At 43.9% G+C, this 19,848-nt stretch overlaps 2 protein-coding genes across 2 annotated transcripts; both read left to right on the plus strand.

Annotated features, from left to right (window-relative positions):
- Nucleotides 1–13,725: 13,725 nt before the first annotated feature.
- LOC133052751 (uncharacterized) lies at nt 13,726–17,049 on the plus strand. Its single transcript, XM_061137609.1, has 4 exons — nt 13,726–13,782; nt 16,298–16,615; nt 16,671–16,985; nt 17,035–17,049. The coding sequence occupies exons 1-4, from the start codon at nt 13,726–13,728 to the stop codon at nt 17,047–17,049; spliced, it is 705 nt and encodes a 234-aa protein (XP_060993592.1).
- On the plus strand, nt 16,737–19,127 carry LOC133052037 (polyadenylate-binding protein 1-like 2). Its single transcript, XM_061136779.1, has one exon. It carries the CDS (start codon nt 17,088–17,090, stop codon nt 17,724–17,726), a length of 639 nt encoding a protein of 212 aa, XP_060992762.1. The 5' UTR covers nt 16,737–17,087; the 3' UTR covers nt 17,727–19,127.
- The last annotated feature ends 721 nt before the right edge of the window (nt 19,128–19,848 follow it).

Genomic DNA, 19,848 nt, shown 5'->3' on the forward strand with positions numbered 1-19,848 from the left:
TGGAAGTTCATGTTCACGCAAAAATTGGAACACATTTATTTTTAGTAACTTTATTTGTAATAGCCCAAGTTGGGAACAACCAAAATATTCTATGGTAGGTAAATGACACAGTAAGTGTGATACATCCATACCATACTGTGAACTTTCACATGTACAAGCTGGATTTAGAAAAGACAGAGAAACCAGCGATGAAATTGCCAGCATCTGTTGGATCATAGAAAAAGCAAGGGAATTCCAAAAAAAAGCATCAATTTCTGCTTCATTGACTATGCTAGAGCCTTTGACTTTCTAGACCACAACAAATTGTGGAAAATTGTTAAAGAGATGGAAATACCAGACCACCTTACCTGTTTCCTCAGAAACCTGTATGCAGGTCAAGAAGCAACAGTTAGAACTGGACATGGAACAACAGACTAGTTCCAAATTGAGAAAGTAGTATGTCAAGACTTTATATTGACAACCTGCTTATTTAACCTCTATGCAGATTATATCATGCAAAAGGCTGGGCTTGATGAACCTCAAGCTGGAATCAAGATTACCAGAAGAAATATCAATAACCTCAGATATGCAGATAACACTACCCTACCATCAGATAGTGAAGAAGACCTAAAGAACCTCTTGATGAAGGTGAAAGAGGAGAGTGAAAAAGCTGGCCTAAAACTTAACATTCAAAAAACCAAGATCATGGTATCTGGACCCATCATTTCATGGCAAATAGATGGGGAAACAATGGAAACAGGGACAGAATTTATTTCCTTCTGCTCAAAAAACTCTGTGGATGGTGACTGCAGCCATGAAATTAAAAGACACTTGTTTCTTGGAAGAAAACCAATGACAAATCTAGACATCATAGTAAAATCAGAGACATTACTTTGTCAACAATGGTCCATCTAGTCAAAGCTATGTTTTTTCCATCAGTCATGTGTGGATGTGAGATTTGAATCATAAAGAAAGCTGAGTACCGAAGAAGTTGGACTATAAAGAAACCTGAGTGCTTTTGAACTGTGGTGTTGGAGAAGACTCTTGAGAGTCCCTTGGACTGCAAGGAGATTCAACCAGTCCATCCTAAATGAAATGACTCCTGAATATTCATTGGAAGGACTGATGCTGAAGCTGAAACTCCAGTACTCTGGCCACCCGATGTGAAGAACAGACTCTTCGGAAAAGATCCTGATGCTGGGAAAGATGGAAGTTAGGAGAAGGGGATGACAGAGGATGAGGTGGCTGAATGGAATCACCAACTTGACAGACATGAGTTTGAACAAGCTCTGGGAGTTGGTGATGGACAGGGAAGCCTGGTGTGCTGCAGTCCATGGGTTTGCAAAGAGTCGGCCATGACTGAGAGACTCAACTGAACTGAACTGAAGACCATACTTGGGGCTTTCCTAGTGGCTCAGATGGTAAAGAATAAACCTGTCATGCAGGAGACCCTGGCTCAACACCTGGGTCAGGAAGATCCTTTCAAGGAGGGAATGGCTACACACATCGGTATTCTTGCCTGGAGAATTCCATGGACAGAGGAGGCTGGTAGGCTTGAGTCCATAGGCCGCAAAGAATCAGACACCACTAAGAGGCTAAAGGTTTCACTGTTCACACAAGGCCATACTTAGTGGTGAAACACTGAATTATTTCTTCCTCCCCAACATGCTGAGATCAAGGCACTGATGTCCACACTCGCCACATTTATGGAGGGTCTATCCAGGGCAAAAAGATGAAAAGAGGAATAAAAGGCACCCAGGTAGGAAACGAATAGGTAAGACAATCTCTCTTTGAAGATGTCATGGTCTTATATACAGAAAATCTTAAGAAATGCACAGAAAAAGGTACTGGACTCACAAGTCAGTTTTGCCAGGTGGCAGGATATAATACAGTATTAATAGAGGAAACTCAATTGTATCTTTGTATACTTGTACCAGGCAGTAAGAAATTAAAATAAATTTATAACCACATCAGAAAATATGAAGTACTTAGGGAAAATACTTTCAAGCTACATATCCTGAAACTACTGTTGAGAGAAATCAAAGACTTAAATAAACAGAGAGATATTCCATGCTCATTGGTCAGAAGGTGCAATAAAGTTACCATGTCAGTTCTTCCCAAATGAAACTATAGAATCAACACAAGCTCACTGAAAATTCCAGAAGGGATTTTTGGGGGTAGGAGTTGACAAGAATATATTTAACTCCACATGGGATTACAAAGGACCAGGACCAGCAAATGTAACCTTAAGAAAGATGAACAAATTTGGAGCATCAACACTACCTTATTTCAAGACTTACTGTAAAGCAACAGGCATCAAGACACTGTGATACTGGCATCAAGATAGACAGGTAGACCATTGGAACAGAATAGATAGCCCACAAATAAACCCAACCACATAAGTACAACTAGTTTTTGACATAGAGAGGCAATTTATAGATAGAATTGATAGTCTTTTCAAAGGTGACGCTAGCGCAATTGGATAGTCCCATCCCTCAAATGTGGGCCTTAATACCTCTCACTACATATCAGCAAAAATTGACTCAAAATGGATGACAGGCCTAAAAGTAAGCCTAAGAAAAATCTAGAAGAAAATCTGTTCTGACCTTGTGTTTGGCCAAGTTTTCTCAGAAACAACAGAAATAAATCTGATCAAAGGCAGTTATTCAGAATATGTAGAGAGAGCTTTCAAACCTCAATATTAAGAACACAAACAACTGAGTTAAAAGTGGACAAAAGACTAGACCAGATACTTCACTGTTCATATGTGGATGGGAAATAAGCACATGAAGACATGTTCAACATCCCTGGTCATTAGAGAAATACAACTAACAACCACAATTTGATAGCACGACACAACTATTAGAATGTATTCAGTCACTCAGTTGTGTCCAACTCTTTGCGACCCCATGGACTGAGGCCCATCAGGCTCTTCTATCTATGGGGATTCTCCAGGCAAGAATACTTTAGTGGGTTGTCATGCCCTCCTCCAGGGGATCGACCCAACCCAGGGATTGAACCCAGGTCTCCCTCATTGCAGGTGGATTGTTTGCCATCTGAGCCACCAGGGAAGCCCACACAACTATTAGAATAGCTAAAATTTAAAACGACTCTCCATAGCAAGTGTGAGCTAGGATTTGAAGGAACTGGAACCATCACATACCACTGATGGAAATGTAAAATGCACAGCCATGTTGGAAAACTGCTTTTGTAGTTCATTGTAAAGGTGAAAACACACCTACCATATCATTCAGCCTTTCCACTCCTAGGTATTTACCCAAGCCACACAGAACTTATACATGGATGTTCATGACAGCTTTATTTGCAGTAACTAAAACTTAGAAACATCCCAAATGTCTGGTGGTAGGTGAAGGCATAAATAAATGACTGTACATCAGAGAATGGAATTCTGGTTTGCAATAAATTGTAATGAACTACTGATGCATGGATAAATCTCAAAATAATTACTCCGACTGAAAGAAGTCGAATCAAGGAAAGATCATATCATCATGCATGTGCATGCATGCGTGTGTGTGTGTGACAATAATAAATCATGTGCAATTCTAGAAAATGCAAAGTAATCTAATAGTGTTTGTTCCTAGTGATGGGGAGGGAAGTGTCAGGGAGAATTGAGGGTAGGGGTTGCAAGGAGCATGAAGAAATGTTTCTTATCTTAACTATGGAGATGATTTCATGGGTCATGTGTCAGAACATATCAAGTCGTACACTTTAAATGTGCATTTTGTTGCATGTCAGTTATACCTCAATAAAGCTTTTAAAAAATGAGACAAGCAGAAAGTGCCTCATTGACCTGTGGGACAATATCAAGTCACCAAACCTACATGGAATTGTCATCACTGAAGGAAAAGGAGGAAGTGAGGAAGGGACAGAAAAATATCTGAGCATTTAATAGTAGAAAATGTTCCAAATATGAGGCAAAATTATTAACTCACAGCTCCAAGAAGGCCTATGAATTCCAAGCAGAAAAAAATAAAAGGCTCACTGAGGCCCACCATTACTTAATTCGTTTGGAAAACAAAAATAAGCTGAAATACTTCAAAGCAGGCTGAGAATAAAAAGACACATTACAGAAAGGAGAGCAAACGTAAGACTGACTTTTCTGCAAAAATTAAAAACAAAACATCTGAAACAATCAGGGCATTGTTGCATAAATTCCAGTTTGTTCCCTAGAGCAGATTTTAATAAAACAGAATTAATTTAATCTACATGTGTTAACCTGTTCTGTGAATGTAGAAAATCACAGAAAATTGTAACCTTTCTTACGAAATAAAAGAATATCTACTCAGGGAAATGTCAGTCTGTTTTTATAGATTTGTATGAACTTGAGGAAAGTGTAAATAAAATCAAACAGATAATTTTGTTCTCTGTAACCTGTGATGTCTGGGATTAATGGAAGTTTTGAAATTAGGGTGATTGTCAACCATCATTCATACATTTGTGAGCTGTTCCACCTGTCTTAACAGCATGGATTAACTTGGCAATAGTTATAGATTCTGAAAAACTGAAAGAGAGACACTTGTTGTAGAATAACATACTGGTCACCGGGACAAATTCTGGAACAAGACTGCCTTTCTTTGAATCAATTCCAGGCTCTGCCACTTACACTATACGAGACCTTGCCTGATATTTAAGTCCTTGCTACCAAACTTTTCCTAGGTGTAAAATAGAGGTTATAAGAACAGCCACTTTATAAATTGTCACAAGATTAAATGGCTTAATGATCAATTGCCTGGCAAACATTTCAGTGTGTGTGTGTGTGTGTGTGTGTGTGTGAGAGAGAGAGAGAGAGAGAGAGTTTGATGCGTAGATCAAACACAAGTCAAAGTCAAATGTGGAAGAACTTTCAGAAATTAGTGATATAAAGATAAAAAGAGGATTTGGACTTGACACCAGGATTAATCTCCTTCTCTGGTCTAGCCTAGACTCAGTGAAGAACTGTGTACCTATGATGAAAATTATTAGAGATTCATTAGAAGATAAAAGACTTGTATTGCTTTTCAAAGCAGAACATGTTTTTTAGCTTTCCAAAAGTTGATGTAAATAATTATAAATCTGGCTAGAGGGGGATGTAGAAATGAGGAAGAGAGGTTGAAGGAAGGGAAGGATAGACATGGTAATAAGACAAAGAAAAGCTAAAGTGGCTGAGAAGAAACTGAGGGTTAAGTACATTATTTGAAGCTACTAGAGTCTCCAATCGAGGAACTAAAAATCTAAAGAAAGTATAAACTCCGAAAGAAAGAAAGCGAGGGCAGATTGAAGACACTTGTGAATGAATTAAATTCTCTTCTGTAAGAAGAACGTGATCACTTGGTGATGTCTGAAGTTGATGAATTATTGAAATAGCAGACTAAGAGCTTTACTTAAATATAACACAGTAACAGCCAAAACAATGCAAGCAGGAATTATTAAAATGATCTACCAGGAGAAGTGCAATTGGGGAGTGGGAAGTGATGGAGTCTCAGACCTTCACTTTTTTATCACAAACTCCTTTGTACTTTCTGATCATCACTACTTTATTTACCCATGTGCATGACTTCCTTTCAGTAAGAGCAATTTTTATTTTTAAGCATGGTTTCTAAAAGGTGGTGTGTCTGGGAGGAGGGTTGAAAGCTAATTGGCATGACTTTATCAAGGCTTTGCCACATGAAAGGAGATTTTATCTTTCATATCTTATGCACAGTGAAAACTTAAATTACTCAGCAACTCATGGTAATGAAGATCAGCCATTCATATGCCAATAACCCATGAATGTGTCTTAGCACAATGTTGGTAGTAAGGTTCAAGAGACATCCTGAAGACATCAAAATGCATTCAGCACCCTACAAGAGAGAAGTTGAAGGAACATATTGCCTTATAGTAATTTATCTATGAAACGGTCCCCAAAAGGGTGCTCAAAGGGCTCAATAGCAATTGAAAGAAAATTCAGCTCCTGACTCAATACCCCATTCTATGAGAGAGTATTATCAAATCAACTGGGTGGTTTTCTTGAGTACAGAAAATGACATTCTTTCATGTGTTGACTTGCAAGGTCCTTGGACCTCAGGGAAAACAAACAAATGGATCATAAAAAGGTGCTAGGGTCAGGAGAATGAAGGAAAACCTGAATGAGAGTGTAAGTTAGGTGAGTTCAGGCCAGAGAATCAGGCATTTGCCTAGAGTAAAGTCCAGCCACACCTGGAATGTAACCCAGGGGATCAGGTTCCTGGCTAGGGAGAAAGTGCCAAGCTTCTTTGGGCACCAGAAAGGAGAGACACTGGGCCTTCAAAAACCAGCCAAACAAGGATCTCCTCAGGACAGAGGGAACTGACATTAATAAGGAGTCCCTTGTGTTGGGCATTGAATGCATGCCAAGCACCGTGAAAAACATTTTCTTAACATTATCACGTCTTTTCTTCCTTACAAATATTCATCGCTTTGTACAGATGAGGACTCCAAAGCTAAAGAAGCAAACAAAAAAGGGAAAGGAAGTTGACCAAGGTAAGCACAGCTAGTAAGGCATGGACTGGGAGTGTATCTACAGGTATACTTTTTATAGGATCATGCCTGCAAACTGCCTCAGATCATCACAAAGAAGGGCATGAAAGTTTTAAGCATACACTGGAAGGAGAATTGGTTTCCAGAGAGAAAAGTATCTGAAATCCTATGTAAAAACCATCAGTCAGCCCTTCATTGCTGGTTCCTAAGTAGACTTGGGCAAAACCACTTGTTATTAAAAAACATTCCTAAGAACCTTAATTAGGGTTTCTGAAATTCAAACTCAAAGCACATACTGAGGCTTGCTCTGGAACTCTCTCTACAAGAGAGTCCATTTGAATCCAAGGCCCACGTTCTTTGAAGAATTTAGGACCGGGAATTCAAGAACATACAAGGACTGATAGGAGTATAGGATTCTTCATTTCTCATGACCATCCCAAGCCCAGATATCATCAATCATGTTCCATTTTGTGGACCCTGTCTGTTTCTGAGAGGGTCTGAGACAGACCCTGTCTGTCTGTTTCTGAGGCAGACCCTGTCTGCCCCCAAATCGCAAAGGGTCAGAGAAATTCTCAACCTCATGAAAGGAGTAAGGGGAAAGAAACAGGGAGAGAAAAAGAAATTAGAGGGAGAAACTGAGCATTTGCCTATTCCTGCCTTCATTCACACCCAGAAGTGACCAAGGTATGTGCACAATGAGGGGTGGCAAGGAGAATGGGATTTGGTGGGGGAATAGGGGCCCCAAAGCTATATTTTGTATTTTGATTACCCTTAAAACCTAAACAGCTGAAAGAAAAATAGAACAAATGTTATATATTTTTTTTTCATATTTGTTTGAAAACCTGTTAGTGATTTTAAAAGGATGGAGAAAGACAGCTTGGGGAAGGTGAAAGCCCTCGTGAAGGATAAGGGCTTAGAATAGTGGAGTAGTCAGTATTCTAAGAAGGCCCACAATGACCAGGATAGAGAATGGTGAGTGAGAATGGGGAGGTTGGCAAGGGCCACATCCATACATGACTACTGGAAAAGCCATCGCCTTGAATAGATGGACCATTGTTGACAAAGTAATGTCTCTGCTTTTTAATATGCTGTCTAGGCTGGTCAGAACTTCTCTTCCAAGGAAAAAGCTTCTTTTAATTTCATGGCTGCAGTCACCATCTGCACTGATTTTGGAGCCCCCCAAAACAAAGTCAGCCACTGTTTCCCTTGTTTCCCCATCTATTTGCCATGAAGTGATGGGACCAGATGCCATGATCTTAATTTTCTCAATGTTGAGCTTTAAGCCAACTTTTTCACTGTGCTCTTTCATTTTCATCAAGCAGCTCTTTATTTCTTCACTTTCTGCCATAAGGGTGGTGTTATCTGCATATCTGAGGTTACTGATATTTCTCCCAGCAATCATTGCAGCTTGTGTTTAATCCAGTGCAGCGTTTTGCATGATGTACTCTGCATATAAGTTAAATAAGCAGGGTGACAATATACAGCCTTGACATACTCCTTTTCTTATTTGGAACCAGTCTGTTGTTTCATATCCAGTTCTAACTGTTGCTTCCCGACCTGCATACCGGTTTCTCAAGAGGCAGGTCAGGTAGTCTGGTATTCCCATCTCTTGTAGAATTTTCCACACTTTACTGTGATCCACACAGTCAAAGGCTTTGGCATAGTCCATAAAGCAGAAATAGATGTTTTTCTGGAACTCTCTTGCTTTTTCAATGATCCATCGGATGTTGGCAATTTGATCTCTGGTTCCTCTGCCTTTTCTAAAACCAGCTTGAACATCTGGAAATTCACGGTTCATGTATTGCTGAAGTCTGGCTTGGAGCATTTTGAGCATTACCTTACTAGCGTGTGAGATGAGTGCAATTGTGTTGTAGTTTGAGCATTCTTTGGCATTGCCTTTCTTTGGGATTGGAATGAAAACTGACCTTTTCCAGTCCTGTGTCCACTGCTGAGTTTTCCAAATTTGCTGGGAAATTGAATGCAGTATTTTCACAGTATCATCTTTCAGGATTTGAAATAGCTCAACTGGAATTCCATCTCACCTCTACTAGCTTTCATAGTGATGTTTGTAGTGATGCTTCCTAAGGCCCACTTGACTTCACATTCCAGTATGTCTGGTTCTAGCTGAGTGATCACACCATCGTGATTATTTGGGTCATGGAGATCTTTTTTGCACAGTTCTTCTGTGAGCAGAAAAATGAAGAAGAACTAAAGAGTCTCTTGACAAAAGTGAAAGAGGAGAGTGAAAAAGTTGGCTTAAAGCTCAACATTCAGAAAACTAAGATCATGGCATCCAAGCCCATCACTTCATGGGAAATAGATGGGGAAACAGTGGAAACAGTGGCTGATTTATTTTTCTGGGCTCCAAAATCACTGCATATGGTGACTGCAGTTGATGAAATTAAAAGACGTGTACCCCTTGGAGGGAAAGTTCTGACCAAATGAGACAGCATATTAAAAAGCAGAGACATTACTTTGTCAACAAAGGTCCGTCTAGTCAAGGCTATGGCTTTTCCAGTAGTCATGTATGGATGTGAGAGTTGGACTATAAAGAAAGCTGAGTGCAGAAGAATTGATGTTTTTAACTGTGTGGTTGGTGAAGACTCTTGAGAGTCCCTTGGACTGCAAGGAGATCCAATCAGTCCATACTAAAGGAGATCAGTCCTGAGTGTTCATTGGAAGGACTGATGTTGAAGTTGAAACTCCAATACTTTGGCCACCTGATGCGAAGAGCTGACTCATTGGAAAAGACCCTGATGCTGGGAAAGATTGAGGGCAGGAGGAGAAGGGGACGACAGAGGATGAGATGGTTGGATGGCACCACTGACTCAATAGACATGGGTTTGGGTAAATTCCAGGAGTTGGTGATGGATAAGGAAGCCTGGCGTGCTGCGGTTCTTGGGGTCGGAAAGAGTCGGACATGACTGAGCAATTGAACTGAACTGAACTCTTTGTATTCTTGCTACCTCTTCATATTATCTTCTGTTTTGTTAGGTCCATACCATTTCTGTCCTTTATTGTGCCCATATTTGCATGAAATCTTCCCTTGGTATCTCTAATTTTCCTGAAGATATCTCTAGTTTTTCCCAATCTATTGTTTTCCTCTAGTTCTTTGCACTGATCACCGAGGAAGGCTTTCTTATCACTCCTTGTTATTCTTTAAAATTTTTGCATTTAAATGGGTATGTCTTTTCTTTTCTCCATTGCTTTTTGCTTCCCTTGTTTTCACAGCTATTTGTAAGGCCTCCTCATACAGCCATTTTGCGTTTTTGCATTTCTTTTTCTTGGGGAAGGGCTTGATCCTTGTCTCCTGTACAATGTCACGAACCTCTGTCCATAGTTCATCAGGCTGTCTGTCTATCAGATCTAGTCCCTTAAATCTATTTCTCACTTCCACTGTATAATTGTAAGGGATTTGATTTAGGTCATATCTAAAAAGTCTAGGGGTTTTCCCTACTTTCTTCAATTTAACTCTGAATTTGGCAATAAAGAGTTCATGATCTGTGCCACAATCAGCTCCCGGTCTTGTTTTTGCTGACTGTATAGAGCTTCTTCAACTTTGGCTGCAAAGAATATAATCAATTTGATTTCAGTGTTGACCATCTGGTGATGTCTATGTGTAGAGTCTTCTCTTGTGTTGGAAGAGGGTGTTTTCTATGACCAGTGCATTCTCTTGGCAAAATTCTATTAGCCTTTGCCCTGCATCATTCTGTCCTTCAAGGCCAAATTTGCCTGTTACTCCAGGTGTTTCTTGATGTCCTATTTTTGCATTCCAGTCCCCTATAATGAAAAGGATATTTTTTGGGGGTGTTAGTTCTAAACGGTCTTGTAGGTCTTCATAGACCCCTTCAACATTAGCTTCTTCAGCGTTACTGGCCAGGGGATAGATTTGGATTACCGTGATATTGGATGGTTTGCCTTGGAAACGAACAGAGATCATTCTGTCGTTTTTGAGGTTGCACCCAAGTACTGCATTTCAGACTCCTTTGTTGACTATGATGGCTACTCCATTTCTTCTAAGGGATTCTTGCCCACAGTAGTAGATATAATGGTCATCTGAGTTAAATTCACCCATTCCAGTCCATTTTAGTTTGCTGATTCCTAAAATGTTGATGTTCCCTCTTGCCATCTCCTGTTTGACCACTTCTAAATTGTCTTGATTCATGGACCTAACATTCCACGTTCCTATGCAATACTTATCTTTACAGCATTGGACCTTGCTTCTATCACCAGTCATATCCACAACTGGGTGCTGTTTTTGCTTTGGCTCCATCTCGTCATTCTTTCTGGAGTTGTTTCTCCACTGGTCTCCAGTAGCATATTGGGCACCTACCGACCTGGGGAGTTCATCTTTCAGTGTTCTATCTTTTTGCCTTGTCATACTGTTCATGGGGTTCTCAAGGCAAGAACAATGAAGTGGTTTGCCATTCCCTTCTCTAGTGGACCACATTTTGTCAGAACTCTCCACCATGACCCGTCCTTCTTGGGTGGCCCTACACGGCATGGCTTGATTTCATTGAGTAGACAAGGCTGTGGCCCATGTGATTAGATTGGTTAATTTTCTGTGATTGTGGTTTCAGTCTGTCTGCCTTCTGATGCCCTCTCTTCGTGCTTACTGTCTTATTGGGGTTTTTCTTACCTTGGACATGGAGTATCTCTTCATGGCTGCTCCAGCAAAGTGCAGCCGCTACTCCTTACCTTGGACATGGGGTATCTCCTCACAGCTACCACCACTGACCTGGGACGTGGGGTATCTCCTCGCTGCTCCAGCACCACGCAGCCCTGGAGTTTTGAGTGGGGGATGCAAAACGCACCATTTATTTTTCAGAAAGATCAGTCTGGCTACTGGATGGAGAAGGAAGTTTGGTGCAAGTGGGGGACCAGTTAGGAGGCTTGGCAGGACCCCACAAGAGGCACAATGGTTGATTCCAGCGAAGTTGGAGAGGTTCAAGTGGTGTTTGGGTGGTAGAGGTGATAGGAATAGCTGAAGGATGAGATAATGACCAGAGGAAGATGTGGGTGTGCGAAAGAAAAGAAATAAGGGTGCTCTCCATTTTTATTTCACTTGAATATCCGAGTCAATGTGGTGTTATTCATCGAGAAGGGGAAGGCTACTCTGGGAGAAGCCAAGTTAGGGAGAGTTGGGTCAGGAGATAAAAAGAAACTCAGGAGTTCCTTTTTTGCCATTTAAGGATGAAATGTCTATGAAACATCCAGGTGGAGATGTCAAATGAGCATACAAAGAAGTGTGAGATCACAGCCTCTTATCTTCCCTCCCATGCCCCAACCCCCAACACACAAATGGGACCATATACTGTCCCCTCTCTGCAGTTTGATTTCCTACATATTTTGAAGGTGCTCCTAAGTCAGATCCTATAGACATGACTCGTGCTTGTTAATGATTGCATAAGAATCCATAGAATGGCTATACCACAATGTTTTCAGTCATTCCCCAATTGATGAGTGCTTACTCTGTATCCTAGTTTGCCCCATCTTGCAGTGAACAGGAAGAGAAATCTAAACCCTAGCACCCAAAGTTCTTGTTGTCCCGCTTTAAACCAACTCCCATGCATGTACAGCCTGGAACACTGAAAGCAGGACCTGACTGAGGACATCAAGGCTGGACCATGCACGACCTTGGAGAGAAGTCAGGTTTAGGGCCGGCCCAATTACTGTCCAGTCCTTCTCAGTCTATTCTGCTGGCTTGTCATCCTCAACCCAACTTCCACATGTTGGCGTGTCTCAGGGAATAGTTGTGCACATTCCTCTCCTAACAGTACCCTCTTGAGGTGATTCTTCCCAGTCTTGTGGCTTTAAATACTACCTGTGTCCTGTTGTCTTGATAATTCTGCTCTTGCAGCCTACATGGAGAGTGGACTTCTCCAAACCTCAGACACTTAACAAGTGCAAATAGGAACTCTTGACACATATGCCCAATTGTCTTTCTTCCTTCTCCAAACCTATCACATCCACTGCCTGTATTCTCCGCAACTATATATAACACCTTCTTTACCAAGACTTGCAAGAAAATACTCTCATAGTAATCGTTCATGTCTTGAGTTTGTTCACCAACTGCCTTCCATCCACCAGCAAGTGATGTTTGTTCTCTTTCCAAAATATCATGAGAACCCATGCACTATTCTTTAAATTCATGTAGCCTTTCTGGGCCAAGCCACTGCCATCTCCCAAGTGGGCTACTGCAAGAGGATTCAAATTGGTCTCCCTGCTTTGCCTTGTGCCCCGCCTACTTATGGTATTTTCCACAGAGAGCAGTCAGAGAGAAATTACTGAATATAATTAATCATGGCACTCCCTTGGTTCAGTTCTCTCTCTGGCTCCCCAGAGCTCTCTGAGTGAGAATGAAACTCCATCATGGCTCCTTCCCACCACTGCACTGTCCTTTGTTCCCTCCATCCCCTCTCTCACTGGGCTCCAGCCACACTGGCATCCTTTCTGCCCCTCCAGTGCCCCTCTTTTCTGCTACAAGGCCAGAGGAATTGCAGTTCTCCCTGCTGGGCAGGCTTTCCCCCTGTTTCCCAGCAGAACTGACCACATATTATTGTCCTCAGAAAGGCCATCCCTGACCTCTGCCACTTCTCTTGGGTTCTAGGTGGTGTGTAGCAAATCATTTCATTTATTTCCCTGAGGGCATTTGTAGCAACCTTTAAGTGCTTTTATAATTTCTGCCATTTTTATATTCCCCACTAGAAAGTAAGTTCCTTGGATGCGGGGGCTCTCTGTCTAGAAGAATGGCTGGTACAGGGTAGCCCTCCATAAATACTTACTGAAGGGTCCTCTCCCTCCCTCTCCTGACACTCCACAGGGCCCTTCACTTTTGCCTCAGTTACAGCAGCCAGTAGTCAGAACACTTTTGATTGCAGATGTGGCCAGGAACTGAAAAGAGGAGAAGGGGACGTCACAGAAGCCTCTGTGAGAAAGGACTTGGAGAGTATTCCCCAGCTGCTCTCCTTGTCACTGGAGTAGCCCTGCTACTGTTGCTGGCATGTCAAGGGCCTAGGAATTGTCTTCTGACAAGTTTGTGGATTCACTGACCAAGCATGACTTTACTTCACCTCTTTCTCCTACTGTTTCACCAATTTCTGCTGGCCATGTGGGCTGGAAGTCAAAGCCAGAGAAAGAGAACTTTTTGAGTTCTCGTCCTTGAATTGGTCCCTCTTGTCCCTTCTGCCTTCAAACAATGGGCTGAGTAATTCTTCTTGCCATCCCCTGACCCCCTACCCACCAGCAATCATGGCTTCCTCCTTGGCCTCTGCCTCCTTGGGTCCCTCTTGGCGGCCACCTGGAATGGTGAGGCACAGCTCATCTGCCTCCTGCCTATAAGCAACCTAAGATTCTCAGGAGGTGGCTCCTAAGAGTGGTGACAGTGGCCACCTTGGTCAAGGCACCAGCTGCACAGCAGGCTCTTCCTAAGTCTATGTCCCTGTCCTTGGCTGGCACTAGCCCTGTCTAGGGGTAGAGGGCTTGACTTTGCATGCTGGCAAGGCACATGTTTGTATGTCTGCTTCTCAGTCTTCTTGGGATGCTTTCCAGGCAGCGATGAGAAAGCACTGCTTCACACCCCATGGTGACCCAGTCAGTTCTGAAGGTACAGGGTTGTTCAGGTCAAGACAATGTTGCCACCACGGAAAACAGCTTTATATACCCATGGAAGGTAGATGGACTGGAGTGTGGGGGAGGAGAGAATATGTGCTGGGCAGATGAAATTCCATGGCCACTATAGTCCAATCACATAGCGCATATAGCCCTCTGCTAGCATTTCTCTTATTTGTATGGGGAGCCCAAGCTTTAGTGGAGTGAGACATCCTGAGGAATGGCTCCATGGTTTGATCAGTTTTTATATTTGACCCCGAAGTCCACAGTTCAACATCTGGCTCATGGTAACTGTGAAACTGCTATTTATGGAGGGAAAGGGGGAAAGGGGGAAGAGTTGTTCTTGGAACTGGTCACATCTGACTGTCTCTTTTTTTATTCTGTCAGCTCTGTCTCAGTGCTGACTGTGTGTGTGTGTGTTCATGTGTGTGTACATTTATACGTATATTGATGGGTTCCCCCCAAGTTTTATTGAGATATAATTGACATATAACACTATATAAGTTTAAAGTGTATAACAAAATGATTTGATACATGTACATATCACTAAAATGATTACCACAAGAACTTTAATAAACATCCATCACCTCAGTTACACTTTATTTTCCCCTTTTAATAAGAGCTTTAAATATCTACTCTTAGCTACTTTCTGTGTTGATATTTAGTTTGTATTAAAGATCTGATCATACTAAGTCCCTCCTTGAATGTGTTGAGTGGGCCCTGTGAGCTTGGGTGTAGAGTCCAAGCATCTTAGCTTTCTTTTCAGGGCCCCTATACCTTCTAACCCCATCTTCCACCATATACTCTTGGAGATCATGAGCTCTGTCCACATAAGATGATTAGACATGACGAAAAGTGACTATGTATGTGCTAGCATGCTATAGGGCCTCGGACACAGACTAATCCCTCTGTCTGTGCTAATGGAATGCTTTCCATTCTGCCTCAGCGTGCTGGGCTGCTACTCATCTTTCAGAGGTCACCTTGGGGATTTAGTCTTCTGTGAAGTTTTTCTTGATTTCCACCAGAAAAGCTTATTGGGTGGGTCCTCCCTTCTGGAAGAAGTAGGACTCTAGCCTCTGTTGCACTCTACTCTAATGGTTGCTTGCTTGCCTACCCTCTCAGCATTTGGCCTTCCTCTCTGCTCCAATACACACTGCTCATCTTTCCTCACCTTGCCCACACCTCCAACACATCAACATTCACTACTCAAGTACCACACTGCCTGTCTCTAAGCCCCCAGTGCCAAGTGGTGGGTAAGCTTCCCTAAATATTAACTGGTGAACTGGGAAGAGACACCTCATCCTAGAGAGATTTCTGGTTTTGTTTTTGTTTTGAACATGGATGTGCCGTTCATGGTTCACATTGGGAATGTCAGCAAGTCGAGGGCAGAGACAAGAAGAAAAAAATGCCTGTCTCTGGACCAAGTCCTGTCCCTGGCTCTTGATTTGACTTTCCTCACCCATCATGGAGGATGGCACTAAGAACAGAATGCTCTTGATTCCTCCCCTGCTTCCAGGCTGCATGAATTGAGGCTGAGTGTGTGGGAGGAGTTGGGGGGCTGAAGAACACCCAGGTCCCTAGTTCTCCCATAGTCTGGAGCAGGGACAGGGTTTCCAGCCCATACTGTCTGCTCCCAACATCAATCTCAAAACCGGTCCATTTCCTCTTGCTTCAGACCCCTGTATATCCCTAGGCTCCATAAATATTTGTGGCATGGCATTATGAATAAATGAGTACGTGTTCTTGTGTTCTTTATTTCTTCCGCGCAAGTGTTGTAGAGGAAGGAAAGAGCTGGAAAACGGGGAGGAATCTCTGAAAAAATGGGTCAGCAGTCTGCAGGGCTGGAGGGGGAGAGTGTCTCGTTAGCCCCAGCTCCAGTTCAGAATAGGAGTTGTTGCCTTGGTGGCCGTAATGTTGGGGAGAGTGTGTGCGTTGAGGTGGGGAAGAACCAACCCCTAAACGCGAGAAAACCATTTTTGCTTGGCTTTGTTTAGGCCGGGCAAGTGTTTTCTCAATGCCACCCACCTTCTCTTGCAAGGTGCTTGCTTTAATCATTTAAATGTTCTATGGGGAGAGAAGGATAAAACAAAAACTCCCTAAATCTATGTCAGAGTCCCTTGGTCCACATGGAACCCTTTCCCTGGCTTCCTCTGCATACACATCCAGTTGATCGAGAGGCTGAGAACCCACACTCCCTCCCGCCAACACCAAGCCTCCCGCTCCCGCCCCCTCCCACCGCCCGCTGCCCCGCAGCCCCGCATCCCCGCAGCAGCCACTGGGGGAACCAAAGAGACAGAAGCCTTCCCAGCTGCCCGGACCACAGACGCCAACACCCCCAGCCCCACACCACACGCCGCCCGCCAGCGCCCAGCACGCTAACCCACGACCGAGGGGCGGCACCAGCAGCGGGCTGCAGGCTGCAGTGACTCGCACCGGCGCGCTCCTGGCAGCGCTAGCCATCCCAGGTGACTGGGACTCGCTAGATCGGCTGGCCCGGGGTCCTCCGCCCCAGCTCGCGCCCCCGGCCCGGGTGCCCGCGCCCACCTGCCCTCCAGCCCTCTCCCGCCTCTCACTCCCCCCCACAGGATCGCCGGAAGGGAGGTCGCGGCAGCGGCCCGGCGGCACCGGCGACCGTGGCGACAGCGGCGACAGTGGCGGCGGCGGCTGCGGCGGCGGCGGAGGCTGCGGCGGCGACCGTGGCAGAGGCGGTGGCGGAGGCCTCCGTGGCGGAGGCGGAAGCAGAGGTGGAGGCCGAGGCCTCAGTAGAGGAGGCAGTGGCGGAGGCCACCCTGGGGGAGGCGGTGGCAGCCCTGGCGGAGGAGGAGGCGGAGGCCGCCCTGGCGGCAGCGGCCGTGGCGGTGGTGGAGGCCAGCGAGGCCGAAGCCGCCGCCGCCGCAGAGGCTGCGGCGCCCGCCTTAGGGGAGGCGGATGCGGATGCCGCTGCGCAAGTGGCGGCGGCGGTAGCGGCGGCGGCTGCTGCAGCCGCAGATGCAGATGCGGGAATGGGCGGGGGCTCTGAGGGGAACCCGGACTTTCCTATGGCCTCGCTGTACGTGGGCGACCTGCACCCTGAGGTGACAGAGGCAATGCTGTATGAGAAGTTCAGCCCGGCCGGGCCCATCCTCTCCATCCGCATATGCAGGGACAAGATCACCCGCCGCTCGTTGGGCTATGCGTATGTCAACTACCAGCAACCGGTGGACGCCAAGCGGGCCTTGGAGACCCTGAACTTTGATGTCATCAAGGGCAGGCCGGTGCGCATCATGTGGTCCCAGCGGGACCCCTCGCTCCGCAAGAGCGGAGTGGGCAACGTCTTCATCAAGAACCTGGGCAAGACCATCGACAACAAGGCTCTGTACAACATCTTCTCGGCGTTCGGCAACATCCTGTCCTGCAAAGTGGCCTGCGACGAAAAGGGGCCCAAGGGCTATGGGTTCGTGCACTTCCAAAAGCAGGAGTCCGCGGAGCGGGCCATAGATGCGATGAATGGCATGTTCCTGAACTACCGCAAAATTTTCGTTGGGAGATTCAAGTCGCATAAAGAACGAGAGGCCGAAAGGGGAGCCTGGGCCAGGCAATCCACCAGTGCTGACGTCAAGGATTTCGAGGAAGACACCGATGAGGAGGCCACCTTGCGATGAAAACATCCCAGGAGCGAGCCAGCCAGCAGAGCCAAACCTTGGCTCCCACCCGGTTTACAACCCCACCCCCATCCCATTCTCCCCAACCCACCAGCAGTGTATTGTATTGGGAGTGCAGGTCTCTCTCTCACCCCTTCCTTCCTTCACTCCACCTCTGCCTTCCTGTTTGTCCCTCTCTGTGTCTCTCTTGACTTCCCCCTTCCCTCCCCTCCCCTCCCCTCCCCCCACACCCACCTTGGGTGTTGTGAATAATCTTGCTAATCTGTGCCACTTGATAGTTAAAGGCTGCCTCTTCTCCTTGTGGTTTGGTTTAAAAAGCACTTTCTCTCTTTGTTTATTGCACAGGTGATGCAATGTCATGGTAGAAACATCAGGAAGGAGAAGGAAATCAGATGAGGGAAAACCAAGAGAGTAATTGCTCCCCATGACCCTACTACCCGGAGACAACCACTTTTACCATTTTGGTGTGCTGTTTTCCAGGCTCTCTTATCTCCTTCTCTCTCTCTCTCTCACCCTTCCTCACCTCCACCCCGCCTTCCCTTTTAACACAGTGTTATAGAATGGTTCATGTATGTGGTGTTTCTTAACCTGCTTTTTCAAAAACTAAAACCAAACAAATGTCAACCCATTGAACTTCTTTCCGTGTTATTCAACAGGCTTGAGAAAGGCATCTTCAGTGCCTGCAGAGTGTATCTATGGACCCTAACATTTCTGTAATCATTGCCACATTGTTGGACATTTAGGTGGTGCCTAGTTCTTTCCCTGTGTTTAAACCCAGCACTGTGTATACTCTGATGAGTGAATTCTTCCTTGTCAAGCCAAATCTTTGCTAGCGTACAGGATGTTCTTAATTGTGGACTTGCAGGATCCACATGTGGACATTTTAAAGACTGTTCCTGTGTGTTGCCAAATGGCCCCTTCATAAGCATTGTACCAATTTACATTCATGCCAGTCACCTCAAGTAGTAAAAATAGTATGCCCATTTCCCCTGCATAGTCTCCTGGTCACTGTAATTGGTGTGTGTGCGCGTGTGCGCGCGCATGCGTGTGCCTGTGTCTTGGCCCACTTGATGGTTGTTTTGCTGAAATTAAATACTGTTTATCACCTCCTTTCCCTGAGCCCACTTTCTGCTCTTTTCCCCATTCTCAGAAAAATAATCCAGCTTCATTTTAGGAAAAAAAATTCACAAGCAGACAAGTCAACAGAAGAAAATTAATTTCACAAGTAATCAGTCTTAATGACCTCCCTGAATCATTTTCTTCTGCATCTAATAGTTACTATGAAGTACATGAAACATATTAGGCTGTATCTCTCTAGGATGTTTGTGATTCATTTGTCATGTATGTATATAGTAATGTACATATTGTTTTTATACTTGCTTTTTGACTCCTAAATGTGTGTGTGTGTGTTTATACACACAGTACTCTTTAACTTCATTTCATTAAAGATAATTTAAAAATATTATTTCTGGTTGTTAATATTTCATTGAATTAATAACTAAATGAGTAGATACATATATGATTTACTGCCCTTTCTCCTTTTGTCAGAAAAATTATTCAGCTTCATTGAAGGAAAAAAAATTATGAAACATACAAGTTATCCATGTCTTTGTGTGTTCGTGTTTATACATGTTTTAACTGTTTCCTCATTGTTGCACTTCTAGGTTGTTGCTCATTTTTCCTTATACAAAGCTATCTAGTGAATTATAGTACACAAATCTTGCTCACTTTCCAGATCATTTCCTAAACAAATATTGAAGAGAGAAAAATTTAAGTATCAATCTATACGGGCAGTTTGGTGGCGAAGTGCATTAGTAAATGATCATCTGTAAAGATAGTATTTTATATTTGTAAGATGCACCAGATATTGTAAGGGACCTAGATTACCTGTATTGTTTTCTGCACTTGGTATTGCAGTCATTTCTGTATTTTCTCTATATTTTATCAGGGAAACAGGAGCTTTTTTGTTTTTATTTTAGGCATATTTTATACAGTCTGTACACGAACATAATAGAAAGTATTTTTGTTTATATAGCAAAAGTCACTCCTAATACCACTGCTTGACAAAATACATTTTAAATACATAAATATCTGTATGTTGTTGTTGTTCATTCACTAAGTT

This window comes from Dama dama, chromosome X (genome assembly GCF_033118175.1).
Source record: "Dama dama isolate Ldn47 chromosome X, ASM3311817v1, whole genome shotgun sequence".
Taxonomy (NCBI): Eukaryota; Metazoa; Chordata; class Mammalia; order Artiodactyla; family Cervidae; genus Dama; species Dama dama.